The following is a 14,656-nucleotide window of genomic DNA, read 5'->3' as shown; positions in this document are numbered from 1 at the left end:
TGGTTTTAACCTTTGACTTGTCTTCTCGCCATCTTGTAGATTAAACCAATATATTTTACTTCTTCTTGTGGTTAAATAATGATAACGATAATGATAATGGTAATGATAATGATAATGGTAATTATAATAATAATTTAGATAGTGTATATTTTATTATTTATATTATTATTAATTAGATATTATTGTTACTGTTGTTAATTAGATATCATCATCATCACCATCATTATTATTACTATTATTAGTCCTGTCGCTATTCCAATTCCCAAAATCTGGGCTTGTCTTCCAGGGGGAGGATGGACTGGGATGGACTGGGATGGACTGGGATGGACTGGGACAGCCCGCACGGCCCCGGTGACCCCGTGCCCCCCCATTCCCGGGCCTGGCAGCGGCTCCCGCCCCACCCCCCCCGTGCCAGCCGAGGTGACAGCTCGGGGACATCTCCCGGTGGCACCGGGCAGCCGGGCTGGCACCGGGCCCGAGTCCCGCATCCCGGGGGGCTCCGAGCGGCCAGGCTGGGAGGGACCCCCGGTTTGGAGTGGCTTTGGGGGGGCTCTGGGGGCTTTGTGGGACTTTGGGGGATCCCCCGCGCTGGGGCGGCCGCTCTGGGGGAGGGGGGGTCACCCCAAATGTCACCGGGCAGCGCTCACCCCGCTCGAGTTACCGGGAGCCGCCTCACCGGGCGGGGGGGCACTGAGGGGGCACGGGGGGGCACCGGGGGCACGGGGCGGTGGCGCTTGGGGACACCGCTGGGGACAGCCGAGCACGGCGGGGGGGGCGATGTGGGGAGGTGAGGGGGGGACACCTCGGGGCACACCGGGGACACCGCGGGGGGGCCACCGGTGCCGCCCCCGTGCCGAGCCGCCCCCCGCGCTCCCCCCGGGCCCCCCCCGCGGGGCGCGGCCGGACACGCGTGGCCGGGAGCCGCGGCCAACCGGAGCGTACCGGGAGCGGCGGCGGCTCCGCGCTCCGCTCCGCCGCGGCCGCCTTTGTCCCTCCTCCCGGCCGCAGCGGCGGCGGCAGCGGCGGCCCCGGCGGCCCCGGCGGCCCCATGCACCGGCCCCGCCGCCGCCGCCGAGCCCCGCACCATGCCCGAAGCGGCGGCGGCCGCGGCGCAGGACGGAGAGCGGCCCCGGAGGGGCCCGGCCGCGGAGGAGCGAGCGGAACCGGCGGCGCCCACCGGCGTGCTGGGTACGGGGAACCGGGGGGTGCGGGAGGGGCACGGGGAGGGCCGGGATGCGGCTCGCTGCGGATGCGGGCCGGGAGGCGGTGGGGGGGTCGGGGCTGCCGGTACCGGAGCTCTGAGCGTCCCCCCGGTACCGGCGCGGTCCCGAGCCCCCCCGCCCGGGCGGGTCCCGCCTCATTGCGGGGGGTTCTGTGGCTCTCGGAGGGGTTTTTGTCACCTTTCCCCCCATTCCGGACAGCCCCGAGCCCCCCGGATGGCGCCGGCAGCCGACGCCGTGTCCCCCCCCCCCACCGGCGACACCCCCCGTGGCCCCCCCACCCCGGGAAGGCGTTTTGCCCCCGCCACCCCCCCCTTGCCAGGCCCGTGCTCCCCCCAGCAGGACAGGGGGGTGGCGCAGCTCGCAGCCTTTGTGTCGCTGTCCCCACGCCGGCCTTGGGGTCCCCTCCCCCGCGTGGCGCGGTGCCAGGTGACATCCCCGGATCGGGGTGCCCGGGGCGGGGGGGGGCTGGCAGGGCCCGGCGGCAGCTGCGGCACCGAGCGGGGCTCCTGCCGGCGGTGGGTGACCCACTTCGTGCCCCCCGGGACGCCGCTCGGTGCCCGCCACGCCGCAGCTCCGGTGACCTTAGCCCGGGAGCCAAGGTGAGCGGCACGGCCGGCGACAAACGGGGACAAGCGGGGGGACCCGGGGGGTGGCACACGGCGCGCCGGCCCGGCCGAGCCCTCGGGGCCACCTCGGTGGTGGCACCGCGTGTCGGGAGGGGCCGCGGGGACAGCGGGGTGAGGGTGGCGGTCGCCCCCCAAGCCCAGCCTGCCTGGGGGTGCTGGGGACCCCCCTTTTCCATGAGCTTGGGCACGGAAAGCCCCCCGGGCCTGGGTCTGTGCCCCCGGGGTGGGCAGTGCCCCACGCGGGTGGCAGCGGCCCCGCAGCCGCCGCCCGCGCCGGGTGGCACCGCTGCGGGCAGGACATAAATAATGCAGGGTGGGTGAGCTCAGCCCGCCGGCGTCACCCGGCTGCCCGGCCAGGGTGGCACGGCCACCGCCGCCAGTGCCCCGTGCCCACCGGGCACACTGGTAGCCCCGCAGCCTGATATCCCCATGGCCTGGCACCCTAAAACACGGGCACCCTAAAACACTGGCACCCTGAGAGTCTGGCACCCCAATACCCCAACACCCAGCTACCTCTGCACCTCACCACCTGTACCCCAACACCCTGGTACCCCAACATCCCCAAAGCCTGACACCCCAACACCCTGGTACCCCAATACCTCAGCCCCCCAGCACCCCTGTATCCTGATACCCCAACACCCTGGCACTCGAGCACCCCCGCACCCCAGTACCCTTGACACCCTGGCATCCCATCCCTGTCACCCCAAGAGCCCAGCACAGTAACACCCTGGTACCCCTGCACCCAGAAACATCAACCACCTGGCACCCCAACACCCAGACACCCCAACACCCAGACACCCCAACACCCAAACAGCCTGGCACCTCAAAAACCTGGCACCCCAACACCTCAGCACCTTGGCACCCAATAACTTGATACCCTGGCATCCCAACACCCCAACAACCCAGTACCCTGATACCCCCAGCACCCCGATACCCCAACATCCCCACACCCGGGCACCCCAGCCCCCCAACGCCCCGGCACCCCAATACCCGAGCACCCCTAAACCTCAATCGCCCAGCAGCCTGGCACCCCATTGCCCCACGGCCTGGCACCCCATTACCCCCAAACCCTGGAACCCCCTTACCCCCACGGCCTGGCACTCCCGCACCCCAGGACAGGACACGGCCGTGCCCAGCCTGCCGGACCGGTGCCACAGCGGGGGTGGCAGCCTGGCGCTGTCCTCAAGTGCCACCCTCGGCTCGGGGACAGCGGAGCCTTTCAGAGCCCGTCAGGGCCCGGGGTTTGGGGGGTCCCACAGAGGTTCCCGGGTTTGGGGGTCCCACAGAGGTGCCCGGGTTTGGGGGGGGGGGCCCAGCAGTGGTGCCCGGGTTTGGGGGGGTCCCACAGAGGTGCCCGGTTTTGGGGTGCCTTCCGGGCATCATCAGCTCTGGCATTTCCTGTTTTCCCGGGCGGTTTCCGGCACCCCGAGCCCTTCCCAGCCCCGGGGCGCCGCCACATCCCGGGCCGAGGAGGGGACACTGAGGCGCGAGGGGACACAGGCAGGGAAGCGACAAGCGGGGTCCCCACCGTCTCCCTCTCTCCCTGCCAGCGCCGGGTGGATTTTTTGGGATCCCTCCCCGTCCCCGCCCTCCCCGGGCGGCGCTTTGGGGACACCGGGCACGGGGACAGCGGGGCGGGGCAGCGGCCGTGTCCCCTCGGTGCCACCGCACCCGGGGGTGCTTTGGGGACCGTCCCCACCGCAGCCCGGCGCGGCGGCGCGGTTTCCATGGAGACCGGCTGCTTTTCCCCATCCCCGTTTTTCCTGCGCTTTTCCGTGCCCGCGCTCCGGGAGGAGGTGAGAGCCCTTGGGGACGCTCCGAGGGGACACCCCGCGACATTGGGCACCGCCGGGGGTGGCGGGGCGCGCTGGCGGCTCCTCCCCGCAGCTGTCGGGGCCGATTTTGGGAGCTGCCGCAGGAGAAACCCGATGCCAGGGCGGTGGCAGCGCCGTGCCCCGTGCCGCGGCCGGGCTGGGGACAGGCGGGGACGCGTCCCGGTGCCAGCCCGGGGCTCCGGGGCGCTCTGGGATCCGCCGCCCGCGGGGGTTGATCCCTGCCCGGCCTCCCCCCGCAGATAAACTCTTCGGGAAGCGGCTGCTCCAGGCCGGGCGCTACATCATGTCCCACAAGGCCTGGATGAAAACGGTGCCCACGGAGAACTGCGACGTGCTGATGACATTCCCGGGTAGGAACGGGCCGGGAAACCGGGGAAACCGGGATAGGGGCGGGGTGGGACCGGGAAAACTGGGATCGGGATGTGGCCAGGAAAACCGGGATTGGGGTGGGGCCGGGAAAACCGGGATCGGGATGTGATCGGGAAAACCAGGATTGAGATGTGGCCAGGAAACCCGGGATAGCCGGGGCAGGAGCGGGTGGGGATGGGAGGAAGAGCCCGGGAGGGGGCAGAGGGGATGGGGAATTGGGGGAATGGGGGATTGGGGGACTGGGGATGTGGGATTGGGGTGGGACGTGGGATGGGGCAGTATTGGGGATGCAGGGAGGGGTGGGGACGTGGGAAGGGATAGGGAATGTGTGGATGGATGGGGACCGGGACAGGGACAGGTGACAGGATGGGGATAGGGATGAGGGACACCTGGAGGGATGAGAACTGGGACAGGGACACATGGCAGGATCAGGAGTGGGGTGAGGGACGCAGGGATGGAGGGGCACCGGAACGGGGATGAGGGACACGCGGCAGGATGGGCACCGGGCCGGTGACACGGGGCAGGACACTCGGCGCTGTCCCCGCAGACAGCACGGATGACCACACGCTGCTGTGGCTGCTGAACCACATCCGCCTGGGCATCCCCGAGCTGATCGTGCAGGTGCGGCACCACCGGCACACGCGCGTCTACGCCTTCTTCCTCACCGCCACCTACGAGAGGTGCGTGCCCGTCCCCGCCGTGTCTCCAGCATGTCCCCAACACTGTCCCAACACTGTCCCCACGCTGCCCCCAGCTTGCTGCGCGGGGCGGACGAGCTGGGGCTGCGCAAGCCGGTGAAGGCGGAGTTCGGGGGCGGCACCCGCGGCTTCTCCTGCGAGGAGGATTTCATCTACGAGAACATCGACAACGAGCTCGGCTTCTTCAGCTCCCAGGTGGGGACGGGGTGTGGGGAACGGGGTGTGGGGGTACGGGATGTGGGATAAGGGGATATGGGATACCCGGATGTGGGGCACAGGGATAGGGGATACAGAACAACGGGAATCCAGGGATATGGGGGTGTTGGGATATGGGGATGCGGGATATGGAGATCTGGGGAGGCTGGTGAGGATACAGGCGCCCCTGGCACTGGGGACAGGGACAGGCCAGGGCCAATGGCAGCATGTCCCCTGCAGGAGCGGCAGAGCATCATCCGCTACTGGCTGGAGAACCTGCGGGCCAAGCAGGGCGAGTCCCTGCACAACATCCACTTCCTGGAGGGCCAGCCCATCAGTGAGTGTGGCACCTGGTGACACTGCCATGGCAGCCGGTGACAGTGCCATGGCAGCCAGTGACACTGCTGACACTGCCACGTGTGGCACCTGGTGGCACTGGCCCTGTGGCACGGAGCTCCCACGTGCCACCGTCCCCGTTGTCCCTGTGCCAGCCCCACCACCCCGGGGCCACACGGAGTGGCAGTGGGGTTCCCGGGCCGTGTCCCCACTGTCCGTGACCCCCTGTCCCCATTGTCCCCATCCCTGGGGCCGTGTGCTGGGCGGGGTCTGTAGGATCCTGGTGGGCACAGAGCTGTCCCCACTGTCCCCACTGTCCCCACCCTTACTCCTGCCCCCCCAGGGCCCCTCGGGGTGGCAGTGGGGACCCCGGGCCGTGTCCCCGTGTCCCCGCTGTCGCTGACGCCGTGTCCCCGTGGCAGTCCCGGAGCTGGCCGCGCGGGGGGTGATCCAGCAGCTGTTCCCGCTGCACGAGCAGAGGATCCTCAAGCGCCTGATGAAGTCCTGGGTGCAGGCGGTGTGCGAGGCACAGCCCCTCGGTGAGACCGGGGGCGCTTGGGGGGCTTGGAGGGTTTGGGGTCACTCCAGGAGGGTTTGTAGGGCCCTAGCCCTTCAGTGAGCTTTGGGGTGACTCCAGTGGAGTTTTGGGGTCCCGGCCCCACTGATGTCCCCTGTGTCCTGCCCAGATGACATCTGTGACTATTTTGGGGTGAAGATCGCCATGTACTTCGCCTGGCTGGGCTTCTACACCTCGGCCATGGTGTACCCGGCCGTGTTCGGCTCCATCCTCTACACCTTCACCGACAGCGACCAGGTGGAGCCTCTGGGGCCACTCTGGGGGCTTCCCAACCTTCCTGGGGGTTTCCATCCCCACTTGGGGTTCCCATCCTTCTGTGAGGGTTTCCACACTCTTTTAAGGGTTTTCATCCCTCCTTGGGGTTTACCAACTCTTCTTGAGGGTTTCCATCCTTCCTTGAGGTTTTCCATCCTTCCTTGTGGGGTTTTGCCCCCTTCCCTGATGGATTCCTTCCTCCTTTTCCCTCAGTGCCCCACCCCATCCATTCCCTCAGGGCTGGGGGGCTGGGGGGGCGGGGAGGGGACCAACCCCGGTGCAGTCGGTGCTGTCTGTCCCCCAGACCAGCCAGGACATCTCCTGCGTGGTCTTTGCCATCTTCAATGTCATCTGGGCCACGCTGTTCCTGGAGGAGTGGAAGCGCCGCGGCGCCGAGTTTGCCTACAAGTGGGGGACGCTGGACACCCCTGCAGAGTCCCTGGAGGAGCCGCGGCCCCAGTTTCGGGTCAGACGCCAGCACGGGGTCCCCTCCCTTCTGGGGCCCCATTCCTGGGGGTCCTGTCCCTTCTGGGGGTCCCATTCCTTGGGGGATCCCATCCCTTTTGGGGTATCCCATTCCTCAGGAAGGCCCCCAGATCCCATCCTGAGGGGGGCTCAGCCACCAGCCCCAGGGTCCCATCAGGGGTCTCTGGATCTGTGGGGTGCCTGGAGCTGTGGGGTGCCAGGATCTGTGGGGTCCCTGTCCCCGTGTGTGCCATGGGCCGTGGGTCCCTGGTGCTGTGGGGTCCCTGTCCCTGTGGGTGCCCAGGGGTTCCTGTCCCTGTGCCCGTGGGTGCCCCATGTCTCCCTGTCCCTGTTCCTGTCCCTGTCCCTGTGAGTGCCCCGTGGGTCCCTGTCCCTGTCCCCGTGGGTGTGCCATGGCTCCCTGTCGCTGTCCCTGTCCCCTGTGTGCCACGGGCCGTGCCCACAGGGCACCAAGCGGATCAGCCCGGTGACCAGCGCTGAGGAGTTCTATTACCCACCCTGGAAGCGCCTCCTGTTCCAGAGCCTCGTCAGCCTCCCCGTCTGCCTGGCCTGCCTCACCGTCGTCTTCCTCCTCATGCTCGGCTGCTTCCAGCTCCAGGTGTGGCACCGGCCCTGGGGACAGTGACAGTGGCACTGCTCTGGGGACAATGACAGTGGCACTGCTCCTGCTGCTGGTGCTGCTCCTGCTCCTGGTCCTGCTCCGGTCCTGATCCTGGCCCTGATTGTCTCCCTGTGCCATCCCTGTCCCTGTCCCATCCCTGTCCCCACCTTGTCCCTGTCCCTGTCCCCACAGGAGTTGGTGCTCAGCATCCAGGAGCTGCCTCGCGTCCTTCGCTTCCTGCCCAAAATCATCCTGGCTGTCATTGTCACCACCTGTGACGAGCTCTACAAGAAAGTGGCCTTGTGGCTCAATGACATGGGTGCGCTGGGGACCCTGGGGTGGCCCTGGGGTGGCCCTGGGACCCCCGGGCCCCCCTGACTCGCCCTGTGCCCTGCAGAGAATTATCGGCTGCAGAGCGCCTACGAGAAACACCTCATCATCAAAATGGTCCTGGTGAGGGGACACGGGGACACAGGGACACTGGGGTGACACTGAGGGGAGATTGGGACACGGGGACATTGGGGACGCTGGGGGACATGGGAACATGGGGGGACATGGGAACATGGGGGGACATGGGGGCACGGGGACATTGGAGACATTGGGGAGATGGGGGACACGGGGGCACACAGGGACATGGGGACATGGAGGGGACACTGGGGGACTGGAGGGGGCCAGGATCGGGGACACGGGGGAGTGGGAGGGACTGGAGAGGTCCTGGCAGCTCTTGCTGAGGGGACAGAGGGCACTGGGGTGTCCCAGTGGCTCTTGGTGAGGGACAGAGGGGACCAGAGAGGTCCAGGAGGGACAGAGGGGACCGGAGGGGTCCTGGCAGCTGCAGAGGTGACAGCTGGGGCTGGAGATGTCACAGAGGGGACACGGAGGGAAGCAGAAGGTCTCGGCCAGCGCTGAGGGGACACCGAGGTGACCGAGGTGCCACCCTGCTGTCGCCACCAGTTCCAGTTCGTCAATTCCTACCTGAGCCTTTTCTACATCGGATTCTACCTCAAGGACATGGAGCGCCTCAAGGAGGTGAGGGGACCCTGCCAGCGGGGCCGATGTCCCCACAGTGTCCCCAACACCCCTCCACGCCCTCCACCACCACCGCATCCCTCCGCTGTCCCCGCCTGTGTCCCCGCCCAGCGCGGCTCACGGCGTGTCTCTGTCCCTGTGTGGTGTCGCCGTGTTGTCCCTTTTGTGTCCCTTTTGTGTCCCTTCCGCAGCTCCTGCTCATCCTGTCCCTGTCGCAGAGCCTCGCGCGGCAGCTCCGGGAGGCTCTGCTCCCCTCCATCCTCCTCCACCTCCACCTGTCCCTCATCTTCCTCAGGCGCCTCCTGCGCTTTTGCTGGACCCTGGGAGTATCCAAAGTAGGAGCGCGGGGACACCCAGGGGACCCAGGGGACATCCAGGGGACACTCAGGGGACCCAGGGGGCACCCAGGGGACACCCAGGGGACCCAGGGGACACCAGGGGACACGCAGGGGACACTCAGGGGACACCCAGGGGACACCCAGGGGGCACCCAGGGGGCACAGGTGTCCCCAGCCCACCCAGGGTGGCGGTGGCGCTGCTGCGGCTCCGCCCCATGGGGGTGTCAGCGGTGGGCGGGGGTCACAGCAGAGGGGACACTGTGGGGGGGTGACACAGAGGGGTGGGGACACCACGGGGACAGCAGAGAGGATCAGGGACGGCGCGAGGAGACCGCAAGAAGAGCAGGGACACTGCGGGGACATCAGGAGCGGGGACAGCACAAGGGAAGCAGAGACACCACAAGGGGAGCAGGGACATTGTAGGGACAACAGGGAGGAGCAGGGACACCGCAAGAAGAGCAGGGACACTGCGGGGACATCAGGAGCGGGGACAGCACAGGAGCGCCAGGAGCCCCGCGGGGCCAGGCCGTGGGGACATTCCCCGGCCATCGGCGTGGGGGGTGACACCGCGTCCCGCGTGTCCCCGCAGATGCTGGCCACGCTGCTGATCACGCGGCAGTTCCTGCAGAACGTGCGGGAGGTGTCGCAGCCGCACCTGTACCGGCGGCTCCGGCGCGGCGAGCTGAGCGTGCGGAGCCTGCGGGAGCTCGGGCGGGCCCTGCTCCGCCTGCTCACCCCGCGGCCGCCCCCGCACGGCCCCGCGGAGCGCGGCGAGAAGAAATGCCTGAACGGCGGCTGCGGCGTGCCCGAGGAGGAGGAGGAGGAGGCGGCAGCGGAGGAAGAGCGGCGCGGCTCGGACTCGGAGGAGGAGAGCGCGCTGGACTGCGGGCTGAAGCTGAAGAAGGTGAGCTTCATCGAGCGCGCCGAGCGCCGCGCCGAGCCCGCCGGCACCGAGGACGAGCCCTTCCTGGAGGAGGGCAGCCCCACCATGGTGGAGAAGGGCATGGACCCCGCGGCCGTGTTCGAGCTCTGCGAGGAGGAGGAGGAGGCCGAAGCGCAGCCCGGCAGCCCCGGCAGGGCGGCGGAGCCGGCGGTGCTGGCGAGGAGGAGGAGGAGGGAGGAGGAGGAGGGCGAGGAGGAAGGGAGGAAGCGCAACCGCGCCTCGTGGATCGACCCCCCCGAGGAGGATTACTCCACGCAGCTGACCCAGGCTGAGGTGGAGAGCTGCATGAAGAAGTATGAGGTGGGTGGCTTCTGTCTCCTTTGTCCGCTTTCCCTGGACCTCCTGGGTTCCCCAAGGTGTTCTGGGGCTCTCTGAGGTGTCCCTGTGGCCATCAGGATCCCCCAGGTGTCCCATGGGGCCCCTGAGGTGTCCTTGTGTCTGGTGGCCTCCCAGAGTGTCCCTTCCCGAGCTGTCCCACCAGGTGCCACCCCGGAGCCCTTGGTGACGTGTGTGGTGTCCCCGCTGTCCCCTCAGGACACCTTCCAGGACTACCAGGAGATGTTCATCCAGTTTGGCTACGTGGTGCTGTTCTCCTCGGCCTTCCCGCTGGCGGCCGCCTGCGCGCTGCTCAACAACGTCCTGGAGATCCGCAGCGACGCCTTCAAGCTCTGCACGGGCCTGCAGAGACCCTTCGGGCAGCGCGTGGCCAGCATCGGCCACTGGCAGGTGGGACGGGGGACGGAGGGGACATGGGGATAGCATGGCCAGCGTCGGCCACTGGCAGGTGGGACGGGGGACGGAGGGGACATGGGGACAGCGGGGACAGAGGGGACAGCATGGCCACTGGCAGGTGGGACGGGGGACAGAGGGGACATGGGGACAGCGGGGACAGTATCGGCCACTGGCAGGTGGGACGGGGGACAGAGGGGACATTGGGGACAGCGGGGACAGTATCGGCCACTGGCAGGTGGGACGGGGGACATTGGAACATGGGGACATGGGGACAGCATTGGCTACTGGCAGGGGGGACAAGGGACATGGGGACAGGGGGGACAGCATCAGCTCAGTGTGATCCCTATTAATCACCACACTAATTAACAAATTAACCAAAACCACCCTTAATTAATGCCTCAACCATGTCCTGCAGAAGGTGACGGAGGCCATGGGCGTCCTGGCCATCATGGTTAACTGCTACTTGATCGCTCAGTGTGATCCCCATTAACCACCACACTAATTAACAAATTAACCAAAACCACCCTTTAATTAATGCCCCAATTGTGTCCTGCAGAAGGTGATGGAGGCCATGGGCGTCCTGGCCATCATGGTTAACTGCTACCTGATCGCTCAGTGCGGGCAGCTGCAGCGCCTCTTCCCGGGACTCAGCCCCCAGGCCGCCATCGTCTGCGTCGTGGTGCTCGAGGTACTGGGGGCGGCGGGGCTGGGGCACCCCGGGGTCACCCCAATGGGGGCTGGGGTCACCCCAATGGGGGCTGGGGTCACCCCAGGGTCACCTCAGTGGGATTTGGGGCGCCCAGGCTGGGTCACGGCTCAGGGAGGTGATGGCCGAGGGTGGGGATGGCCAGGTGAGTGCTGGGCTGGATGAGCCAGAAATCCCTGGGTACTCAAATCCCTGGGTATTCAAATTCTGGGGTACTCACAGCCTTGGGTACTGACAGCCTTGGGTATTCAGATCCCTGGACAATTAATTAATTAATTCCCTGGACACTGGGCCAGATTTTGGGGCGGAAATTCAGAATTTTGGGATGGAAGGGGTGGATTTTCGGATGGAAGGATGGGATTTCAGGAGTGCCAGGAATACTGAGGTGTGTCCCCGTGTCCCCTGTCCCCCTGTCCCCGTGTCCCCAGCACTTCGCCCTGCTCCTCAAGTACGTGATCCAGGTGGCCATTCCCGACATTCCCGCCTGGGTGGCCGAGGAGATGGCCAAGCTGGAGTACCAGCGCCGCGAGGCCTTCAAGGTGGGTCCTGCTGGGGTGGCATCCCCAAGGTGTCCCCAAAGTGTCCCCAGCACCACTGGGCTCCCAGAGGTGTCCCCATGGCCGATGGCCTCCCCAAAATGCCCCTGCGACCTCCCTGAAGTGTCCCCAAGCCCAGTGTCCCCTGAATGTGCCCCTCAATGTGTCCCTGATGTCCCCTAGATGCATCCCCTGTTGTGTCCCCATGCCTGGTGTCCTCCTTGATGTCCCCATGCCCAGTGTCCCCTCTATATCCCCTGGCCATGCCCCATGCCCAGTGTCCCTTCAATATCCCCCGGCTGTGTCCCGTCAATGTCTCCCAGCCATGCCCCATTCCTGGTGCCCCCTCGCTGTCCCGGTGTCCCCTCGATGTCCCCTGTCGCTGTCCCCAGAAGCACGAGCGGCAGGCCCAGCACCATTTCCAGCAGCAGCAGCGCCGCAAGCGCGAGGAGGAGGAGCGGCAGCGCCACGCCGAGCTCCAGGCGCGCCGCGACCGCGACCCCGCCCGCGACGAGGCCGCCAAGGCCGGGGACACCGGGCAGGACCCGGCGCACGACAAGGGCCAGGCCAAGGGGAAAAGCTCCGGCGGCTCCTCCGCGCACGGCCCCGACAAACCCAAGCGGCCCAGCTCGCTGCTGGCCACCAACAACGTGATGAAGCTGAAGCAGATCATCCCCCTGCAGGGCAAGTTCCTGTCCGGGGGCGCCGGCGCGGCCGGCACCGCCGCCGCCAGGTCGCCGCAGTCGCCCACGGGCAGTGAGAACAAATTGCCGGGGTTCCTGAGCTTCAAATTCCTCAAATCGCCCGAGACTAAGCGGGACGCGGGCACCGAGAAGGTGCAGTCGCCCACCAAGCCCTTCAACCCCGGCAAGCTCTTTAATTTCGGCAAGTCCGAAGGGGTCGGTGCCAACGGGGGCGCGGCCGGAGCGTCCCCGCAGCCCCGCGCGGGGCCCTCGGCGGACGCGGGGCCCGGGAAGTCGCATCTCAACGAGGAAGGGGCGCGGGAGGAAGTGGAGAACCGGGCGGAGGAGGAGGGCGGCGGTGCCCGGCTCTGACCGGGGGCTCCGGGGGTTCCGGGGGGTCGGGAGGAGCCGGGCGGGGGAGGAGAGCGGCGGTGCCCGGCGCTGAGCGGGGCTCCGAGCGCACGGGGAGCCGGAGAACCGGGCGGGGGAGCAGGAGGGCGGCGGTGCCCGGTTCTGAGCGGGGCTCCGGCGGTTCCGGCGGCTCCGGGAGCCGCCCGGTCCCTGCTGCGCGCGGCCGTGGCCGTCGGGAGCCTCTCGCCGCCGCTCGCCCGCGGGGCCGGCCCGGGGGCCGCGGGCGCCGCGCTCCGCTCCGGTGCTCTGTGCTGCGTGTCCCCGCCGTGTCCCCCCGCTCCCCTGGGCTGTGTCCCCCCGGGTCCCCCCGGTCCCCCGGGCTGTGTCCCCCCGGGTCCCCCCGGCCCCGCCGCGCGAAGTCGCCGCCATCGCCCCGGGAGCCGCGGGGGGACGGCGGGGGAGGCCTGAGAGCGGCGGGGCGGCGAATCCCGGTACCGGGGGCACGGCGCGAGTTATCCCGGTGCGGCCGGAACATCCCGGTGCGGCTGGAGCATCCTGAAGCTTCCTGGGCTCACCGGGGGCAGTGATCCCGGTTCCCATGGGCACCGGGGGCAGTGATCCCGGGTTTTGGAGCATCCCAAACTCTCCCACACTCCGTTTCCTCCAGCCTTTGGATCCCCGGGAGCCGCATCCCGCTCCTGGAATTCCCGGGATCCCCGGGACGAGCCCGACTCAGCCGTGCCTCCACCCTGCTCCGCCCGCTCCCCCCGCCTGGATCCCGGATCCCAACCGTGGATCCCAATCCCAAATCCCGGAGATCCTTCCCGGGAGTTTTCCAGCCGGGAATGGGGCGCATTTCCCGGGAATGCCGTGCATGGGCAGCGTTTCTTGCACTAAATCCCAACCCCGATCCCGCCGCCGGTGCCGCTTCTCCCAAACCCCAAACCCCAGCGGGACATTCCCGGCTCCAGCTCCGAATTCCCTGGAATTCTGTCGCAATAAAGGGCGGGACAAGGAGAGGACACGGGGGGGGGGACAATGCGGGAGGGGGTGGGAGCCGCTTCGCTGCTGCCGCGGGAAGGAATTCCTGGATTTCCCAGATTCCCGGGATTCCCTGGATTCCAGCGGGATCCATGCTGGGAATGCGCTCCCTCCTTTCCCTGCTTCGCTTCGCGGGGTTGGTGGCACTTGAGGACATCCATTCCCAAAGGGAAAAATCTGGGAAAAGAGGGAAAAGCTGGGAAAAGGGGGGGAGGGGGGGAAGTGGTCCCAAGCCCCCTCCTGTTCCCTCTTCCCAAAAATCAGGTTGGAATTTTTTTCGGGTTTTTTTCCCCCCTCCTCTTGCGAAGAATCCATGGAATTTTGGGGTTTGGGGGCTTTTTTTGGGATCCCAAATCGAAGCCATTTTCCAGAGCAATAAGGGCAGGAAAATCCGGGATTCCCAAAGGGAAAAGCTCCGTGTTCCCACTCCGGGGTGGGAAAAACCCCGGTGGGATCAGGGATGGAGACTGGGAAGGAAAATTTGGGAATTGGGGATGGAAACTGGGATTAGGGATAGAGTTTGGCAATGGGGGTGGAGATTTGGGAATTGGCGATGGAATTTTGGATTGGGGATGGAGATTTGGGGTTGGGGATTTGGGGATCTGGGAACAGGGAAGGAGAGTTGGGAATTTGGGAAGGAGACTTGGGAACGTGGATGCAGGAGGATCCCAATCCCCGCCCCTGCCCTGGCCTGGAATGTCCTGGAGAGATCCTGGGGCAAATCCCAGGAAAGTTGGGAATTCCAGGAGGCTCCGGCTCCTCCTCCCTCCCTCATCCCACGGGATTTCCCCAAAAATCCCCGGGAATGGCTTTGATCCCATTTCCCTCTGGAGTGGAGAATTCCCAGAGGGAAAAGCCCCAAATCTGGGGAATTTTCATCCCTTTCCCAAAAAACCAACAAAAAAATCTCTGGAATTTTGGAGGAGGGAAAAATTCAGGAATGGTTTTTCCTTTGATTTTTTTTCCTTGGAGTGTGAATTCCATGGGAATTCCAGGAAAGGAAGGAAAGGGAGGGGGGAGGGGGGTTTAATTTATTTATTTTTAATTTATTTTTGTAAAATCCGCAATAAAAAAGAAATTTATTTCGACAGCTCATT

The 14,656-nt window shown here is 66.5% G+C and overlaps 2 protein-coding genes across 5 annotated transcripts in view; one reads left to right on the top strand and one right to left on the bottom strand.

Moving 5' to 3' along the window:
- GATAD2A (GATA zinc finger domain containing 2A) overlaps positions 1–14,656 on the bottom strand; it is an 85,352-nt gene that overhangs the window by 11,468 nt on the left and 59,228 nt on the right. The gene's annotated exons all lie outside the window — the stretch shown is intronic.
- On the top strand, positions 1,086–12,748 carry ANO8 (anoctamin 8). Of its 4 annotated transcripts, none has more exons than XM_054286649.1 (17): positions 1,086–1,188; positions 3,924–4,034; positions 4,601–4,733; positions 4,808–4,946; positions 5,187–5,283; positions 5,705–5,821; positions 5,969–6,096; positions 6,419–6,580; positions 7,046–7,198; positions 7,394–7,520; positions 7,599–7,654; positions 8,156–8,230; positions 9,157–9,810; positions 10,045–10,236; positions 10,802–10,930; positions 11,377–11,487; positions 11,877–12,748. In XM_054286649.1, the coding sequence occupies exons 1-17, from the start codon at positions 1,086–1,088 to the stop codon at positions 12,537–12,539; spliced, it is 3,150 nt and encodes a 1,049-aa protein (XP_054142624.1). In that variant the 3' UTR covers positions 12,540–12,748. The 4 variants fall into 4 exon arrangements, with proteins under 4 accessions (XP_054142624.1, XP_054142623.1, XP_054142622.1 ...); XM_054286648.1 differs by having other exon boundaries at positions 10,799–10,930; positions 11,880–12,748; XM_054286647.1 differs by having other exon boundaries at positions 10,799–10,930.

The sequence above is a fragment of the Melozone crissalis genome, unplaced genomic scaffold (assembly GCF_028551555.1).
Source record: "Melozone crissalis strain CALT ecotype California unplaced genomic scaffold, PUWL_Pcris_2 ptg000054l_1, whole genome shotgun sequence".
In the NCBI taxonomy this organism is placed as follows: Eukaryota; Metazoa; Chordata; class Aves; order Passeriformes; family Passerellidae; genus Melozone; species Melozone crissalis.
This window is presented reverse-complemented; position numbering and strand designations above follow the sequence as displayed.